The sequence below is a fragment of the Halictus rubicundus genome, chromosome 2 (genome assembly GCF_050948215.1).
Source record: "Halictus rubicundus isolate RS-2024b chromosome 2, iyHalRubi1_principal, whole genome shotgun sequence".
NCBI classification, from domain to species: domain Eukaryota; kingdom Metazoa; phylum Arthropoda; class Insecta; order Hymenoptera; family Halictidae; genus Halictus; species Halictus rubicundus.
The window spans coordinates 23,022,046-23,039,706 of NC_135150.1; the positions used below are offsets into that span (position 1 = coordinate 23,022,046).

At 36.1% G+C, this 17,661-nt stretch overlaps 6 protein-coding genes across 12 annotated transcripts; 3 read left to right on the forward strand and 3 right to left on the reverse strand.

Moving 5' to 3' along the window:
- Nucleotides 1-95: 95 nt before the first annotated feature.
- LOC143365658 (FUN14 domain-containing protein 1) lies at nucleotides 96-3,331 on the forward strand. 4 transcript variants are annotated; one of them, XM_076806026.1, is made up of 4 exons: nucleotides 96-244; nucleotides 771-938; nucleotides 1,080-1,275; nucleotides 2,059-3,331. In XM_076806026.1, exons 2-4 carry the CDS (start codon nucleotides 778-780, stop codon nucleotides 2,239-2,241), a joined length of 540 nt encoding a protein of 179 aa, XP_076662141.1. In that variant the 5' UTR covers nucleotides 96-244; nucleotides 771-777; the 3' UTR covers nucleotides 2,242-3,331. The 4 variants fall into 4 exon arrangements, with proteins under 4 accessions (XP_076662141.1, XP_076662142.1, XP_076662144.1 ...); XM_076806027.1 differs by having other exon boundaries at nucleotides 110-244; nucleotides 757-938; XM_076806029.1 differs by lacking the exons at nucleotides 96-244; nucleotides 2,059-3,331 and adding exons at nucleotides 254-372; nucleotides 1,365-1,914.
- Nucleotides 3,112-7,911, reverse strand: Ints9 (integrator complex subunit 9). Its single transcript, XM_076806017.1, has 10 exons — nucleotides 7,783-7,911; nucleotides 7,417-7,611; nucleotides 6,721-7,125; nucleotides 6,417-6,663; nucleotides 5,977-6,157; nucleotides 5,668-5,903; nucleotides 5,366-5,577; nucleotides 3,986-4,171; nucleotides 3,557-3,751; nucleotides 3,112-3,483 (listed from the first exon to the last, which is right to left on the reverse strand). The coding sequence occupies exons 1-10, from the start codon at nucleotides 7,789-7,791 to the stop codon at nucleotides 3,364-3,366; spliced, it is 1,986 nt and encodes a 661-aa protein (XP_076662132.1). The 5' UTR covers nucleotides 7,792-7,911; the 3' UTR covers nucleotides 3,112-3,363.
- An 18-nt stretch (nucleotides 7,912-7,929) lies between these two features.
- Nucleotides 7,930-9,049, forward strand: LOC143365657 (metallo-beta-lactamase domain-containing protein 1). Its single transcript, XM_076806024.1, has 4 exons — nucleotides 7,930-8,206; nucleotides 8,266-8,430; nucleotides 8,516-8,638; nucleotides 8,711-9,049. Exons 1-4 carry the CDS (start codon nucleotides 8,056-8,058, stop codon nucleotides 8,917-8,919), a joined length of 648 nt encoding a protein of 215 aa, XP_076662139.1. The 5' UTR covers nucleotides 7,930-8,055; the 3' UTR covers nucleotides 8,920-9,049.
- Uk114 (reactive intermediate imine deaminase A homolog UK114) lies at nucleotides 9,002-10,074 on the reverse strand. The gene is made up of 5 exons (XM_076806030.1): nucleotides 9,857-10,074; nucleotides 9,574-9,734; nucleotides 9,396-9,464; nucleotides 9,242-9,297; nucleotides 9,002-9,173 (listed from the first exon to the last, which is right to left on the reverse strand). The coding sequence occupies exons 1-5, from the start codon at nucleotides 9,925-9,927 to the stop codon at nucleotides 9,108-9,110; spliced, it is 423 nt and encodes a 140-aa protein (XP_076662145.1). The 5' UTR covers nucleotides 9,928-10,074; the 3' UTR covers nucleotides 9,002-9,107.
- A 218-nt stretch (nucleotides 10,075-10,292) lies between these two features.
- LOC143365654 (uncharacterized) lies at nucleotides 10,293-15,080 on the reverse strand. Of its 3 annotated transcripts, none has more exons than XM_076806021.1 (5): nucleotides 14,943-15,080; nucleotides 13,524-13,581; nucleotides 12,031-12,791; nucleotides 11,524-11,675; nucleotides 10,293-11,444 (listed from the first exon to the last, which is right to left on the reverse strand). In XM_076806021.1, the coding sequence occupies exons 3-5, from the start codon at nucleotides 12,787-12,789 to the stop codon at nucleotides 11,042-11,044; spliced, it is 1,314 nt and encodes a 437-aa protein (XP_076662136.1). In that variant the 5' UTR covers nucleotides 12,790-12,791; nucleotides 13,524-13,581; nucleotides 14,943-15,080; the 3' UTR covers nucleotides 10,293-11,041. The 3 variants fall into 3 exon arrangements, with proteins under 3 accessions (XP_076662136.1, XP_076662135.1, XP_076662133.1); XM_076806020.1 differs by having other exon boundaries at nucleotides 14,650-15,075; XM_076806018.1 differs by having other exon boundaries at nucleotides 13,861-15,075.
- On the forward strand, nucleotides 14,418-16,755 carry Tcs3 (Probable tRNA N6-adenosine threonylcarbamoyltransferase Tcs3). 2 transcript variants are annotated; one of them, XM_076806023.1, is made up of 5 exons: nucleotides 14,418-14,553; nucleotides 15,398-15,524; nucleotides 15,637-16,078; nucleotides 16,160-16,338; nucleotides 16,414-16,755. In XM_076806023.1, exons 2-5 carry the CDS (start codon nucleotides 15,410-15,412, stop codon nucleotides 16,683-16,685), a joined length of 1,008 nt encoding a protein of 335 aa, XP_076662138.1. In that variant the 5' UTR covers nucleotides 14,418-14,553; nucleotides 15,398-15,409; the 3' UTR covers nucleotides 16,686-16,755. The 2 variants fall into 2 exon arrangements, with proteins under 2 accessions (XP_076662138.1, XP_076662137.1); XM_076806022.1 differs by lacking the exon at nucleotides 14,418-14,553 and adding an exon at nucleotides 14,974-15,100.
- The last annotated feature ends 906 nt before the right edge of the window (nucleotides 16,756-17,661 follow it).

Below are 17,661 nucleotides of genomic sequence, written 5' to 3' on the forward strand. Positions count from 1 at the left end.
ACATCGTTATTCGTAGTCTTATGCAACAATAACAAATTTTTACATGTTCTCACAATCCAACAGCAATCATTCTCTGATCATTCTTTGTCCACGGTTCAGCAGTAGTTCCGTTAGCGTGACGTCTTTACGTTCTTTAAACTGAAAACGGTTTGTTCGAAGATACCGGAGACGTAGAACTGTCAGATCAGTTCGCGAGCACAAAGCCATTAGTTTTATTGAAATACTTCGGTGATTTAAAGATTAGGTGAGCTTTATACGTGTAAATACTAACTATTATGAGACATTACATAATTTATTAACACGACTGAACTTTAATATGGCTAAACTGCACAAGGATACCCTACGGTCAAGAGCAACAAAATTGTTGAAACGGTAGCCGATTTTCGTTTCTCGACTTTTTTCCGAAAAACCATTATTCTTGTTTGGCGAATGACGCGCATAATTCTGGGCCGTAAGCAGTCGACCTCCAAATATCAGATTTATGCGATAGAACACCGTACTACCGCAAATTCTTGGCAATGTAATCATCGATATATTTTCGTTCTGACGAATACCTCTGAAGAATGACTTCCTGACACTTTGTTATTTAAAGACGCAAAAATGGCGTTTTGCTTTTATTCTTTTCGCAGTAACTCGTGACAGAAAGAATAATGTGTGACAATATTAGAAGATTTGAAAAAATGCATGAACCAAAGAATTGATATAGTTTCCTACTTGATTAAAGATCTTTTGTTTCATACAAAGAATTAAGAGTAGTACTCTATTTTCAGTCTTAAGATGAATCGTCCTGTATCTAAGAAAAGCAAAGATGATGCGAACAAAGAGGAGATTAATATAAATATTTGTGATGAAACAAAGAGCATGATTGAAAAAATTTTGGGGGATGTTAGCAAAACGTCCGCCACCAAACAGATTATTATTGGCACAACGTCAGGATGGTAAGAACTTTGTATATATAAATGAATTAAACATATTTTTTCACATAAATCTTTTGTTCTAATATAATATGAATAAATGTAATATAAAATGTTGATGTATCTGATAAAATTCATTCAGTTTTATCTCATAATTCCATATAGGGTGACTGGCTTTATGACAATGAAAGTTGGGAAAATGGCTGCTCTGGCATTTGGCGGTGGCATTATAATGTTGCAAGTAGCAGCCCACCAAGGGTATATAAGAATTAACTGGGATAAGATACAGAAAAAGGCTGAGAAAATAACAGACAAGGTAGAAGAAACAGTTACCGGCGAAGGACCTAAATTATTGGACAAGGTAAATTCACAAGTATCATTGCCTTTATCATTTTAGCTTTTGTGACTGGCAGACTAATATTTCTAACAAACTATTTACATTATTTATAGGTAGGGAGATGGTGTAGGCTCAATACAATTGTGGCAACCAGTTTTATTGGTGGTTTCATAATTGGTTTAGCATCCTGAATGAAAATACGCTTGATTTTTTATTAAAATACAAGTAAACAGCGTATATATATATTACTTTTTATAATATCAGCATTGTATACTAGTTATGACTTTTGTTTCTGCTGATGCTTGAATAGAGAAGATAAAGTAGTTATCCATTGCATTGACAAGACTATTTAAATCTTCAGCAACGAATATAGTGTTCCATTTTTCATATACATATATGTAATATATAAGCTTACTGCGATATAAACTATTGTGGTATGATGTTTGATGTACATGTGATTAAAACCTAATGCTTCCTAAAAAATTGGACACATGCATTCAGAAAATTGTATATATTTTATGTCGGAAACACTTAGTTGTTATGTGTAACATGTATATACAAATTTATGCACTGCTTTTTCTAAAACAATGTTTTGAAACAAATTACAGTATTGTAAGAAGATCTAAGTTATATCTTAAAATAAACAAAACAATGTAAAGTTTACCTACATTTTTTATTTTCATCTTATGGAATTTATTTGGCAGTCCTTTGTGTAAATTTGTATGGAATACTAACAAAACATTTACACAATACCATGTAAATCGTAGTGGTAGATAGTCTATTTAGTAAAAGAATTTATTGTTTCAGGTCGAGAGATACGTTGATAAAAAGTTAGATAAGGCTGAACAATTGTTGAAAAACGGGGAGTCTCGTACACGACGTTGGTACCATTCTGTTACTGGCGACACTACATTCAAACCTAAAGAATTCCATTTTTTCATCACGTCCTTTGTAGCCGGTTTAGCAATTGGCCTGGCTACTGGAAATTAGGTTTATAAACGCTGCACTCTGAATGCAAGTAAGAAAGCGATGTGCTCATCCGAAAAGTTATATTAACGTTCAAAAACTCGATAACACGGTGAACAATCAATTCACATCGTCGATAGCAGAGGAAACAAATGAAAGTTGCGACATACATACTTCCTTCGTACTTCAAGTTGTGATAACTTTTTTTTATCTGTTAGCATAAATTTTTTTGTCGACTTAAATATAAATGCTGCTAAAAAACATAAAAACTGAATAGCAAAATATTTTTGCGTTTGAAACTCAACATGAACTTTTTACGATTTATAAAGCTTCATGAATCAAAAACTACTGATACAATACAAACTATTATTCACACAAGTGTTCATTAGTACACAAAGACTATAGCACGATACGTCTCCCACTAGATGATTACGAAGTTTGTACTCGTTCAGAATGCAGCAAACACAGAAAGGCAGTCATGTTTAGTCATCATCTTTTAATGCAATCATTATACCTACAGTAGTCATTTGAAAAAAGACAGGCGAAATAATTATTTTTTTTTTGTATTATGCTCTTGTGTTTCAACGTTATTTTTTTAAATAGTATTGAATTACAAAAAACTATTTTAAGCTATATTTTTTGGAAAGTTTTGTACTAATAATACAAATTGCGTATGTACATTAAACGAAAACATAATGTCATTAAATGACACTATAGGTTTTTTCCATAAGTAATGTGTTCTTAGTCTCACATGGACATATGCTTAAGTTATATGTTTTTCTTGATGAGGTAGATGACATTTTTTGAAAAGTGTAATTTCGTTCAGAGAGAATCTCTTTTTAATTTTACATGTATGCTATTGCATAAAATATTGTAATGAATAAAGTGCAACATGTAATACTGCCACATTATTAATATGTGGATTTGTAGATATTATGTATAACAGGATGTCTGTTATGTACAGGGCATAGTTATAAATAACTCCAAAAGTAACTAACTATTGCTTATTACTAAACAAAATATCCATAACATACATTCTAGAACGTATTAAGTGAACAAAGATTCCAATGATGTAGAAAAATAAATTACAATAAAATTGTGACATCATATAAAATAGTCATTACTCGGTATTATTCAATTGTTCTATTAAAATCGTTTTAGGCACTGCATTATAATGACTCTTAATCGCCTTCTAATCTTCTGATCACCATTACAAAATATATGTGTCGAGTTATCCCCTATTTGAATTAAAGTATCTTCGTCTTGCTAGAAATATAAATGTATTCATGAATATATGTAAGCTAACTACTCTATTAAAATTAATGTAAACATTTCTTACCAAATGAATACTGGTAGCAGTCGGACTATGCTGTAACTTGGCTCCCTGGATGCCTTCTTGATTGAGTTTCTGAAGTAATTCTTGCGGGTCCACGATACCGTATTCATGTTTCCTTTCCTTTAGAACCTCTTCCTTGATCGGAGCAGGTGAGCCCGACGAGGCTTTACGCTTTCCAGCTGGTCTGTCTTCAATACTCTATAAACGATTTTTATTTTTTGATCATGATATACTATGTATATTTATATTTTATAAACGCTACAGCTGTGCGAGAGCCCGATGGCCGGGACGAGTTGGGTTCTCGAATATGCTCGAGAATCCTGATATATTCGAAAATCCCAACATTTTCGAGAATCCGTCCCGATCCCGAATAAAATTCTCGACCCGTCCCGCCTCGTAATTTTCGGGTTCTCGCACACCTCTAATAAATACCTTTATCGTGTACACGTTGTCTTTAACTTCCAATTCGCCAGTAATAGATGCGAGACTCAAGCCAGGTCGAATTTCACTTGGAACTATATTTCCAGCCAATTCAGGTTCGATAAAAACTCGTCCCTTTTTCCTCTTTAAAGGTAATTTAATCACTTCGCCTCGTTTGAAGGTAATTAAAGGTTTCTCCTTAAACAAATGTATCAATCAAGAGTCAATACCCGAAGCAATGTATAAAGTAAGTACAGTAAAAATTCTACTGAAGTCACTCTTTTGGTTCTTTTTCAGTGACTTCTGTAGGGAACGTCGGAGGTACTCGCCGGCGTCGCGTTTGAAATACGATGTTGTACGGAGGTGCTGACAGCGAAACTCGAGAACCGTCGCGGTCACCACATTGTCGGGTATATCGGTGTGAGACCCGAAGACCACTACTAATCCAATTACAAAACTTCTTTATTTTTCGTTATATTTTTATGAAACTTTTACCAACATATTCGTGGCATTTTTCTGATTAAAATGATACCAAATATGATATAATTCCGATGTTATTTACTTGTGTAACAAGCGATAAAAGTTTCGAACGCAGAGGAGGACAGCGTATGGGAAAGAAAGAGACGCAGAGAGTCGAAGCGTTCGGAAAAGATCAAAGACTGGCGTGAGCGCAGGCTTTTAAATGAAAAATTTAACTTTTTTATTATTAATTATTTTTTTATGAGAATTTCACCAATATATTTGTGGCATTATTCTGGTTAAAATGATACCAAACGCGATATAATTTGGATCACATTTACACTAATTTTCCGTCAATGTAATTGTTATGGAAAGTAACTTTCATCGTTCATTATACAGGTAAATATTATCGGAATTATGTCATATTTGGTTTCATTTTCATTACAAAAATGCCACGAACATCCTGGTGTGAGTCTCATAAAAAAAAAATTAATGATAAAAATAAAGTTAAATAAAGTTTTAATTTGAAGGCCTGAGCTCACGCGAGCTTTGATCTCTGCCGGCGGCCGCGACTCTCTGCGTCTCTTTCTTTCCCATACGCTGTCCTCCTCTGCGTTCGAAACTTTCATCGCTTGTTACACAAGTAAATAACATCGGAATTATATAATATTTGGTATCATTTTAATCAGAAAAATGCCACGAATATGTTGGTAAAAGTTTCATAAAAAAATAATGAAAAATAAAGAAGTTTTGTAATTGGATTAGTAGTGGTCTTCGGGTCTCACACCGATATACCCGACAATGTGGTGACCGCGACACGACGGTTCTTGAGTGGTATGAGGTGTTCGAGTGTCATAAGTAGGGAACGTCGGCAGTGACTTCAGTAGAATTTTTACTGTACTAAGATAGTTGTACTGAAACACACAAACTTACTCCAACTGGTTCGATTACAAGATCTGTCCTATGCGGTGCTGTTATAGGTGGTTGCGTATAGCACTCAGGTATCACCAAATGTTCTGGTTTTAAATCTCTAATTAATTTATTAGCCTGAGTAAAATTAAGGGATGTGTCTATCGGACAATGTACTGCCTTCATAGCTAAAGGCTGGAATGGTGCTAGTGCATCCAGATACGGAAAATCTGGTTCTGAGATAATCATTAAATAATTTATAATACATCAAATATTAAGTAACATGTAACATGTAAGTAACGTGTAATATATTATGAAAGGTATACCTGTAAAAATTATTGTATGCAGTGGATTATTACTCCACAACTGAACAAAATGGACTGCATCTCCAAATCTAAGACTAGGATGGCCGCAGAAGACAACACAAGGTTGTCTATAATCAGAACTAAAGCCCTCTGCATACGTGGATGTAAAATGTTTTAATCTAGCATTTTTAACAAGAAATGCATGAGGAAACGGTTCTTCAGGAAGATAAACTTTGTTTTGTTTATTTGTCGACAGCCTAAAATAAAATTAAAAATAAATAATGTAGACATCTGTGGTATCCTTAATAGGATATGATATCTGAAACATACCATTCAGCTAATATATTTGAGTATGCTAAAGAAGATTCAGCTACTGGTGATATAAAGAATAAAGGGACTTGTGAAAATCCCGACTTATCCAGGTGGGTACTGAGGCATTCAAATAAATCATACACAACACCAGAAGGGTAACAGGGTATCAGTACGCATCCGCCAGCTCTCAATGTCATTGCTGAAACATTATATTCAGTAGGAATACAAATTGCTCATCAAGTAGACTGTAAATTTTATGCATTTATGATAATCATTAATATGTCTAATACAAAATTGAAAAGACATTAGATGGATTTGAAGATATTCAAACACATTGTTTACGACTTTTTAAGGTTATTAAGAGAGAAAATATCATTTTATTTAACTCCAGTCTCTTACAATAGACTTTGCGGAAAAATCCGCAATCTACTCATAAGAATCAGACTTCTGTTACGTACCAACAGTCATACAAAGTTCCCCAAGCATAGTATCTGGATTAGCAGTAGGCGTTTGAGTTAAGCCTGTTAATATTAATAAGTTGGCATGTTTTAACGTAGCCTGCTCCATAGGTCGTGGATGAGTTGTCAATGTTGATGACCCACTTACAAATGCGACTTTTTCATGATCGCAGGATATTAACCAGTTACTACTACCCAAACAGTATCCAGAACTTATAGGGGTAACTGTTAATGCACCATATATATCCTGTAAAGACTTGATAAATATCTGTCTGAAGTTAATCATCTTATTCTATTTACTTACTAATTTCTGATCATATCCAACTGTTTGGATGTACGATAAAGCATTATTAACTGCTGCCATCGAGTACACGTGTTTCCAAGATTTTGGTTTAAGAGCATCAGCTAATGGAGGAGGCAAAACATGTAACATTTCCTTCCAATGTTTAGCTAACGTTGCTCTAGGTGTTTGTTCAATAAATTCTACTAATTCTTCCATGAAAAATCGTCCAATTTGTAGCGTTGGTTCTGTGGCATATACAATGCCTTTAAAACCAGTGTCCTCTGTTATAAATGGTAGAGCCAACATGCAGGTATAGTTTGATATCAAGATAGCATCAATTTCTGAAAAATCTATGATTTTCTCCAGTGGTGGAGAAAATTCGGGTGTTGAGTCTACGAATACTCTACCGCAACATTCTTTTAACTCCTAAAAATTAAATGGTCAAATCTTATTAAAGATGTTTCACTTTTGTTAATTAATACTGGGTTTATGGGATGCATCAAAATGACGCATTCTAATATTTTTAATTTACAATTATTGAGATTGTAAAAATGCATCGATGAGGAATTATTGTACAAATTTATTTCTTTGGAATAAATTATAAAAAAATGGCTAAAAATTTGGATAGACACATTCTTGTTATTTTTATGACGTAATGAAAAACTGTCACTTTTAGTGCCCCGTAAACCTAGTGTTAAAATATGTAAATATTCAAACCCCTTCTATTTGCCAGTCTTGATGATTATCACGAGGAAGCCAGGATGATAAAGAATTGAATTTGGAACTAGGAACCAAAGGCATTGGCATAAAATGTAATACGGACTGCATATTCAAGCCGCAGTCCAACATTAATGTAATACCCTTGAAACTTAACACCAAACATGGTTTTGTCGGTTCACTCGATAAACAGTACTGTCAAAGAAAGAAATTCTCGTAAAAAGCAACTATCATAAACAATACCGGCAATAGAGATTAATAATATTTATATTCGTTAAGGTTATAATAAGGAGCATAACTGAAAGTATTTTATATTTCATATTATATATAATTGACGTATTAAATTATTATGATAATCGTATTTACCAATTTCATTTTATATGTTGTACCTTCTTCAACTTTTCATTAATCTAAACAACAAGATCAAAATATTTTGATCCAACTTGTATGTAAACATTGAAAGTGTAACCTCTTGATAGACGAAGGTGGTTTTTTGAGGTAACTATATTTCAAGAGAAGTCGGACAGTTTTAATATTAGTATCATAGTAGTTGATATATATATACATATACATGGAAAAAATTACAAAAAAATACAAATAAATTTCGTGCCTTCACGTTTATTATTTTAGATTCCAGAAATGTGTGAAGTTCATGTGTTGCATAGTGGTTATTCTATGAAACTTCTAGACGGTACAATGAAAGCAAATTGTACTTGTACATTAATAAAAGCATCGAAAAATGTGATTGTTGATACTATGACAGCTTGGGACAAAAACATCATCGTACAAGGTATGATTTCGGTACATAGCATCTCTAATAGATATAGTCATTTAAAGATTTCATTTCAGCTCTTAGGCGGCACGACCTTACTCCTGATGACATTGATTATGTCGTTTGTACTCATAGCCATGCAGATCACATAGGCAACAATAATCTTTTCCTAAAAGCAGAACATATGATTGGAACTTGTGTTCATAGAGAAAACATATTCTTCGAATCAAAATTAGAAAATGGTAATACTTTTCAAGTACATTGATAATTATAATTAACTTTTATTGTGCACATAATAAAAAAAAACTACAATTATTCTAAATACAGATTCAGCATATGCAATTTGCCCGTCAGTTATAGTCTTAGCCACTCCAGGACATACAGCTGATGATGTTACAGTACTAGCTCGAAGCACTGTGGATGGAAAATCTACATGCTTTGCTATAACAGGTTTTTTTTCAAATTGATTAACACTTTGAATGTTACATTAATTGCATTTGAATGTTGTGATAAATCTTGCAGGGGACCTGTTTGAGAGAGAAGAAGATATTTCAAATCCTTCCATATGGAAGGATTTGGGAACTGTGGAATTACAAAAAGTTCAAGCAAAATGGAGATCATATATAATAAATACTGCAGATATTATAGTACCTGGACATGGACCAATGTTTCGTGTTACCAGTGAAATGAGAAAAATGATCATGGATCAAAAACAGCAATTAATGTCTTAGTTTTAACTATTTTATATTCAGCAAAATATAATAAAAGGATGAAGAAATCCGTAGTTTTTTAATGTATGAAAAAAATCATAAATTAGGATATGCTACGTATATAGATGTATTCGTTTATTTAGTATGAAACGGAACATAGAAAAAAATTTACTTAACATAGGACTTAAATGTTTTTGACAATAAATTTCTTATAACATGGAAACTATTTCCACTTCCCCAGTAACAGCAATGGCTTCAATTTCAACTTGAGCTCCCTGTAATATTTTAAATAATTAAACTTAGCAAATTTTACTGTACAAAATATAATATAATTATTTCATACCATAGGTAAACGTCCAACTTGATATGTGGAACGGGCTGGATAGTTATCAGTGAAAACTACAAGAAAAAAAAGATAAGTAAGAATCGAATATAATACGAAATAAGTATAATTTATCTGCTTTACAATTATTCAATGGAATTAAATTTATTCTTACATTCTTTGTAAACTGCATTCACACCAGCAAAATCATTTATATCGTTTAAGAGAACTGTCGTTTTAACAACTGTAAAAGAATAAAATTTTTATAAATTAAGCCTTCACAGTTAAAAGTCAAATTCAGCAATGACCAAAAATTTGTTTCTAAGAATATATATTCAGTAAATAAGCGTAACCTTTTTCATAACTTGATCCAGCCTCTCTCAAAATTTGTCCCATATTTAAAAGAGCTTGACGAGCTTCTGCAACTGCACCTCCATCAGCAAGTTTTTGAGTTTTCATATCAATGCCAAGAACTCCAGATAAGTATACGGTACGATCTACGAGTATCGCTTGACTGTTCGTGTAAAATTTGTTGTAGCAGATTATTAAAAACATCAATAGCAAATACGAGTAAACAATAAATACTACATAGGTTAAAATATTCAGGAATAACGTTATAAATATTATACTGCTTACTTGTACGGACCAACGGGTTTTGGAGCCAACGAAGAGGATATTATTTTTCGAACAATTTTTGTTGAAGCCATGATACGTTTGTCCCACTTAGAATTGTGTTCACTATAAACTTTAAACGTTACTGACTCAACTCTTATGCGTGTCTTCTTTATATATTCACTCGTTTAATTTTTGATAAACCTTTAACCTTGTCTTGGAGTAATTCTTATCTTATGTAACTTATCTATCTCTCTTTTTTAACGTTCTTTAAATACGATTTTCAGTGCAATGATATCTTATTATTTTACATACATAAGTATTGTTTAACAACGTGTACATAAATTTATAAACATTTTCTTCTACACATTAATAATTTTATTACTAATTGTTGAGGTGATCAAAATCGGTAAAGAATTGATCCTTTCTGAAATATGAAATTAAATGTAACTAATTTATACGAAATAAGTGATCAAAAATCATTGCACCGGCACTTAATTTAGTAACGCTGAATAATTTTAAATACACTTTCCAATGAAGAACAATTATTGGAGTATTCAGAATTCGGAGTTAAATGAAATTAGTAACATTATAAAAGGCTATGAAACTATGTTTAGTAAAGTACATATATGTATTGTTACTTTATACTATTTATTCACAAAGAATCAATTTATTGTTTCCTTATACTATAATCTTTACATCGCCTCATAAGAGTATAATCAAGAGACTTTTACGCTCTACGTTCTTACTAAATAAAAAATCAAAATGTTATAATTTACGACATTTGTTGAAATTAAAAACGTTGTGTCAAGATGAAGCACTAATCTTTCTACAAAAAAAAAAGTAAATATACATCTTTTTCGAGTCAATATTTAACATTTAGGCAGTACAGAGAATATCTTTTACATACTTTAGCATGTACAAAGTATGAAAAAAAAGAACAAAATGAAAAAACAAATTTTGAATATCAAATTTTACTTAATAAACCAATGAGAACGTGGTTTTTACAGCACAGTCATACTTTTTATTACGTATTTATATATATTTATATGTTTGTGTGTTTTTGTATGTTCGTATAGTTATGTATTCATGTATGTATAGAGCATTTGCACACCTGCAGTCCTTTCTAAGCACAACAAATATTACAGTATGTATTGTTGATGACAATGTCTATGAATCAAGAATGGTTTGCAACGGGCTTGTGAAGTTTCAGTGAGCAGCGTTGTTACGTCTACCGCGTCTCTTACGACTTCCACTAGGACGGTTCGAAGAGGCCCATTGTTCGTAAAAACGTTCCCTTTCTAACCATTCTTGATATTTATACCACCATTCTTCCCACTTTATGTAGTCATCCAATGTGAGGTCTCGAAGATATCCTCTTGCTTTGTAATAATCATATCTGACACGAACGTCGTCCCAACATTCAAGACCTCTTGGTCCTTGTGCTAGCAGCGATTCAGGATAGTGTCCTGGCGGCGGAGAATCATATCCTAATCTTGCAATTCTTTCTTCGCCTTCTATTACGACTTTCATAGCATTTTCTCCGTCCTTCGTGATTCGCATATTCTCCATATCTCGACGATCTACGCTCCATTGCGCCATTTTGCCGAATCTACAAGATAAGTTTACATTTCTATTATCCTTTCGTTCTCTTTGTTGCTTGATGAGAAAAATATATTTAGCAATCGTACCGTTCCGACAACGTCATTCTAGGCGGACCCACGTGCGATGTAGTAGAAGAGCTGTCGCTATCTTCGCTCGGCGAGGATTCGGGTGGAGGCCTAATCATCTGAGTTGCTCCATGGCTTGAATGTGTTTTTTCTACCTTTACAGGTTTACGCATCTGCACAAGTTCAATAGTTATATATTGGAAACAAAGTAAATCTATGTAGAACTAGAAAGAACTTATTAATAGACTGCGGATTTCGTGCTTTCATGAGAAACATAAAGTAGACGAAATACAAAATAATGAAAGCATTGAAAGAATTTGAGAATGTTGTTGTCTTAAAGTCAACATATTAGAATTGATAAGAGAAGAAGTAAATTTCTACTTCGGTCCTGGTCTTTGCAATTGATGCAGTAAAATTTCGATTTCGCATAAAGATTCGCAGTCTACTTATTAATATACGTGAAAAGGTCGTTGTTATATATAAGAACCACAATTCGTAATTATGTACATCAACGAAAATATGTTTTACCAATGGTATTGGATCTGGGACACGTGGATCTTCTGGGATTCTAGTATGATGCTTTTCTTTGCGTCGTACTTTGGCTTCTTTCTCTTTAATCGTTTTGTAGTCCTTTTGGTGACGTGGTGGAGGTTGAGGTGTAGGTGGGGGTGTACGTGGACGTGGTAAAGGAGGTGATCGCGGTCTAGTACGAGCTGGTATTACTCGGGAACTCGACGGTACTATTTCTTTCGGGTGTGCTCGGGCGCGAACCGGTGTCAGCGATCTTGAACGCGAACGAGAGGGTTGGGCAATGCGTCGCCGTTCTTTTGGCGAGCAAACGCTACACGATCTATCGGAACAAGTACTGCCTGTACTTGGACTTCGTGCCGGTCTTCCCCTGGTATGCGATCTATCGCGGGGCGAACGTGGACTTCTAGTTCGCGGACTGCGCGGTCTTGGGCTATGGGGACTCCTAGGTCTAGGACTTCTTGGGCTGCGAGGATGTCCTCTGCTGGGTTCTCCGCTTGCTGTGCCTCCAACATACAACTCTTTGTATCCACTGTGCCTCCAACGATTCGGGTCTCGCTCCTCTACCTCCAGAAGCTTTTTATTCCAATAACTTGATTGAGACTCACGAGCTTTCCGCATCATACTATCTAACTCTCTCCTCTTTCCAGAATTTTCACCGTGCGGTCTGGGTTGGGATACATTGGTATCCATCCGTAATTTACTAGAGCTGCTACCACTACCACTGCCTCCTCTTCGCCTATCATAGTCCCGCGACATTCCTGAAATGTAACAACCTTTATAAGTTTCTATTCGACATCGTTCTCTCCAACTGTTTCAGTGCCATGCAGCGCAATCATGCTACAGTGAATTCCCGATATAAGTCACTGCAAGCCTTGCGTATAAAGGTCACTGGAAGTACCCATACCACCGCGGGTTATACCCTGTGAGGAGCCCAAGCTCGAGAGCCGCAGCCATCGAGGAGTGTAACATAACATGATCGGGTATATCAGTGTTAGACCAGAAGACCACTACTAATCTAATAACAAAACTTCTTTAGTTTTCATTACTTTTTTATGGGATTTTCACCAACATATTCATGGCATTTTTCTAATGAAAATGATACCAAACTAAATTTTATACTCCTCAGTGGTGATGGCTCTCGAGTTTCGCTGTCCCTGTCTACGTGCAACATTGTATCAGAGAAAGACACTTTCTCAGCCTTCTTGTCACTATCCATCAGTATGTCATTATGTCATATAGACGGATAATGACATTTACGTTTCCAGCGTGTACTATGTATTCCAACTGCAATGTTCGGCGAGAACCACAGATTTCATCTAAATGTCACTGGCCAAAACCGTGCAACTGAGTATGTTAGGAATTCACTGTATTCAGATTTCATGTCGAATAATGCCACAGCGTTTGGTGCCACTGCTAGGCACTATTCGTCATGATTTTTTAATTTTGGCACCAGAAGGGTTAAATCAAAAGGGGATATTCCGAGTATTTACCTTACAGAGTTGTTGAAACAAGAGACACTGGAGGAGGGAAAACTGGCGATCCGAACTCCTGCGAGAGCAGTGAACACGTTAATTCTCAAAACATGACAGAACAGCCGTAAAGATGATAATACGTTGGATTAATCGCCATGAGACCTCTAGAAGAACCAGTACCACTCGTCCTTTGGGTCGACTGGCCTACGTTAAAAATTCTATACGTCACAAATAGGTATCATCTGTAGTGGTCAAGCAGCGGAAAAGTTAGTATTCCCGGTCAAAAGCGTTTCTCAGAATTTGAATTCGCGAAATCCACATGTGGTACTGGACATCACCCGTCGCGATGCCTTACCATCGCCACTCTCCGCATGTCCAGAATTGCAGTACGCTTCGATCCACGATCCATAAATGTTGGTCGCGTGGACTTTCAATGAGTCGAACCAAATTCAGAGATCGCCTTTCGAAGGCGTCGCGTGCACGCGAGAACCGGAGTCGGTCGTGTCCCAAGTTTTCGCGGGTCTTTTTCATTTACCGAACCGAGAACGCATCAACCTGTGAAGTTTATCTCGGGCATTACCCGGGTAATGCCGTACCGGCGGCACTCACGTAGCCGATTACGATACGCGATAAGACCGACCGACCGCTCGTCAGTGTTACACCGATCGCGTGTACACAAACGAGAAAATTCCGCGTACGCCGCCGCGAAGCTTTTTCCGCTTATATCGGGACATCGTCGAGGATGTCGTACGCGGAATGTCACCTTTTCGGTACGCGCCGGAGGATATCTTGTCGCGAACGACTCATAGCCACACCGAAACGCGACACGGGATTTGTGGCTCGAGTAACGGGTACGTCAAGGTCACGCAAATGCCCGACTGCACGATTTCGTGACCGGTAGAACCGTGTTTCTTGCGACACCATTTCAGATATTACCCGGGCAATACCTTAGCTGGTGTCGTAACGGATACTTTGAGAATCGCGGGATACCTCGAGCACAGGCTCGGGGAGATAAAGAGAAAGAGAGAGAGAGAAAGAGTCCGAACCGGTATGTATACGCGTATTATAGCCTCCTTCGCTCCTTTCTTTCATGAAAAGCGAAGGTCGGCTCTTCTCGCTTTTTCCCCCGTTTGCTGGTACACACCTTTGCACTATTTTTTTTTGTTTTGTTGGTTTTAATTAATATCTTTATTTTTTCTTTTTTTTTTTTGGGTGGTTGTTGTTTAATGTGGCTGCACAAAACTTTTACTCGACGGTACTTGAATAGATCTAAACTCTGGCAACGCTGGTTGCTACCCGTACCGAAGCGTCAGAGGCGTTCATTCGCTCGCAGTCTACGGTCACTTTGAAAATCAATCGCCCACCCAGTGAGCGCTAGTCGTGGAATTTTCACGACATTCACCGGGCTCAAGAACCTTTCGAGATAACGACACTCACTTTTCTCACCGCGGCAACTCGCAAACTTGCATTTTCTGGCACGAATCTCGGTGATTCACTTCCGCGTGACGTTCTACGAATGGAGATCGTTCAAAAGACTTTTCTTCGACGAGCCGCACCAAATGCAGAGGATGCATTCCAAGCAACACGAACAGAAGGTGTCGCCCCGATCGTTCGATCGTGCATTACGAATGCTTCGTGTACCCACGATTTGTTGCGTTTACATGTGCACTTTTTTTTTATAAAGATTCTGTAAATCATTTTAATATTATTCACTTTGTGTGTCAATGAATGTAAAAATTGTACTCTGTACACCGATACACAGTCGAATCAAAAGTAAAAGAAATATTGTTGCACCTCGCATGTATCCGTTCCTTCTATTGGACGTTTGATTTACCCTCATGCCAATGATCACAGACGGTTTTAAATATTTGGTCCGATTTCAAATTGAATAGCGAAAAACAGAAATGGTGATAGCAATTGGATTTGAGGGTAGCGCGAATAAATTGGGCATTGGAATTATTCAGGACGCGAACGTATTGTCAAATGTACGGCACACTTATATTACACCGCCCGGTGAAGGTAGAAACATAACCTTTTACATTTACTTTTAGAAAATAGTATACACTGCTTGGATTATTTCTTAATGTTTAAGAAGTTATACATAAAATTTTTTAAAGATTCTTTTGAAAAGGATTCCTGCCTCGCGAGACCGCACAACATCACAGACAGCATATTCTTGATGTTCTACAAAAAGCGTTGGATGATGCAAAGATAACGTTGAAGGATGTAGATGTGGTGTGTTACACCAAGGGCCCTGGAATGGGAGCACCGTTGACAGTGGCTGCTCTCGTAGCAAGAACAGTTGCACAACTGCATAACAAGCCAATAGTTGCTGTAAATCATTGCGTTGGTCACATAGAAATGGGTCGTTTAATCACGGGTAGTACAAATCCAGCTGTCCTGTATGTTTCTGGCGGAAACACACAAATCATTGCATACTCACGACAGAGATATCGTATTTTTGGAGAAACAATAGATATTGCTGTTGGGAATTGTTTAGATCGCTTTGCAAGACTATTGAAACTTTCAAATGATCCTAGCCCAGGTTACAACATAGAACAATTAGCGAAGAAGTAAGTAGCTTCATTTCATGAGATCGTTCTATTTATGAATACAGTAACGATCATTCTCCTTATTATTTTATGTTCGCAAAGAGGCAAGAAACTGGCACCATTGCCATATGTGGTTAAAGGCATGGATGTATCTTTTTCTGGTATATTAAGTCATATAGAGGAACATCTTTCCTCTTGGCTGGCTTCTAAAGAATATACTCCAGAGGATTTGTGTTTCTCTCTACAAGAAACATTGTTTGCTATGCTTATTGAAATTACAGGTATTCTTGTGTATAATAAAAATCTACTACATAATCTAACAAAAATCTATATATTCAATTTAATAATAATTTTAGAACGAGCAATGGCACATGTAAAGTCATCCGAAGTATTAATTGTTGGAGGTGTCGGATGTAATGAAAGATTGCAGGAAATGATGGAAATTATGTGTAAAGAACGAAATGCAGTACTTCATGCTACAGACGAACGATTCTGTATAGACAACGGTGTAATGATTGCAGTGGCAGGACTACATCAGTATAAAAGCAGTGGACATACTTCCTGGATGCAGACAACTTGCGTTCAGAGATATCGCACCGATGATGTGCATGTTTTATGGCGGGAATGAGACAATTTTAAACCAAATATAAAACATATTTTATATTTCACATTATTTGTCAATAAAAGATTAATCCCTTCTTCATTGAAATAAAATCAGGCGTAAAATGACATGATGCAAGTTACAGCGGGAAGATCAGCACATCGATATTATCAAGCAGTTTAGTATATTGAGAATGCTAAATGTTTGCGATGTTTTATTATATATTTTGATAGTGAAATGGATATAATGAGTAATGATTTCCTAGATTTATGTAAACAACTAGCTGTGATTTGTAAAGAACGGTATTTTATATATTCCTTTATATTATACTCCGGTTCAGTGTACAGTCGTAAAAATGTGTTATCGCAAAATTGTTTATAATGTTGAAAATTAACGTTAAACTTCGTTAAATAGTTTTTGAAAGGAATGGATATATCAGGCGTCGCGAGAAGAGAGCGAAAGCCTCGTCGGCGACGCGTTTGTTACCGCGGTCGCGCAGGCGCAGTAGCGCTTACCACGCGGCACATGCGCGGCTGTGCCGCCGGCCCCACATACGATGATTTCTACTGCCCTTTAGGATAGATTTTGGCTGGAGTAAGAAATAGAGAGAGAGAAAGCCAAAGACGGTATCTCGTCGGTGCAGAAGACCACGAAGGAAATTCTCGTCGGTGAGAAGGTGAATCATCACGGAACCATATCGATTATCAAATGTTACATTCTCCGCCAAACGTATTCAAATTAAACAGATATTTTTTATTAGTATTGCTTTTTAAGATTTAAAATATTAAAAGTAAATTTAGTTTTTAAATTTATTTAGTAAAGTAAGTTCTATTTAGGTAGCGAGCGCGGCATGTTTAGCGATGTTGGTATTTGAGATCAGTGATAGTTCCACGTTCTTAGTTCCACAACCGACGAGAGTATCTCGACATTGGGGCCGTTACCGACCGATCCCAGCACCCACCTGGCACCCACTTTGAGACTCGCAGTTTAACACAGGGGCTGG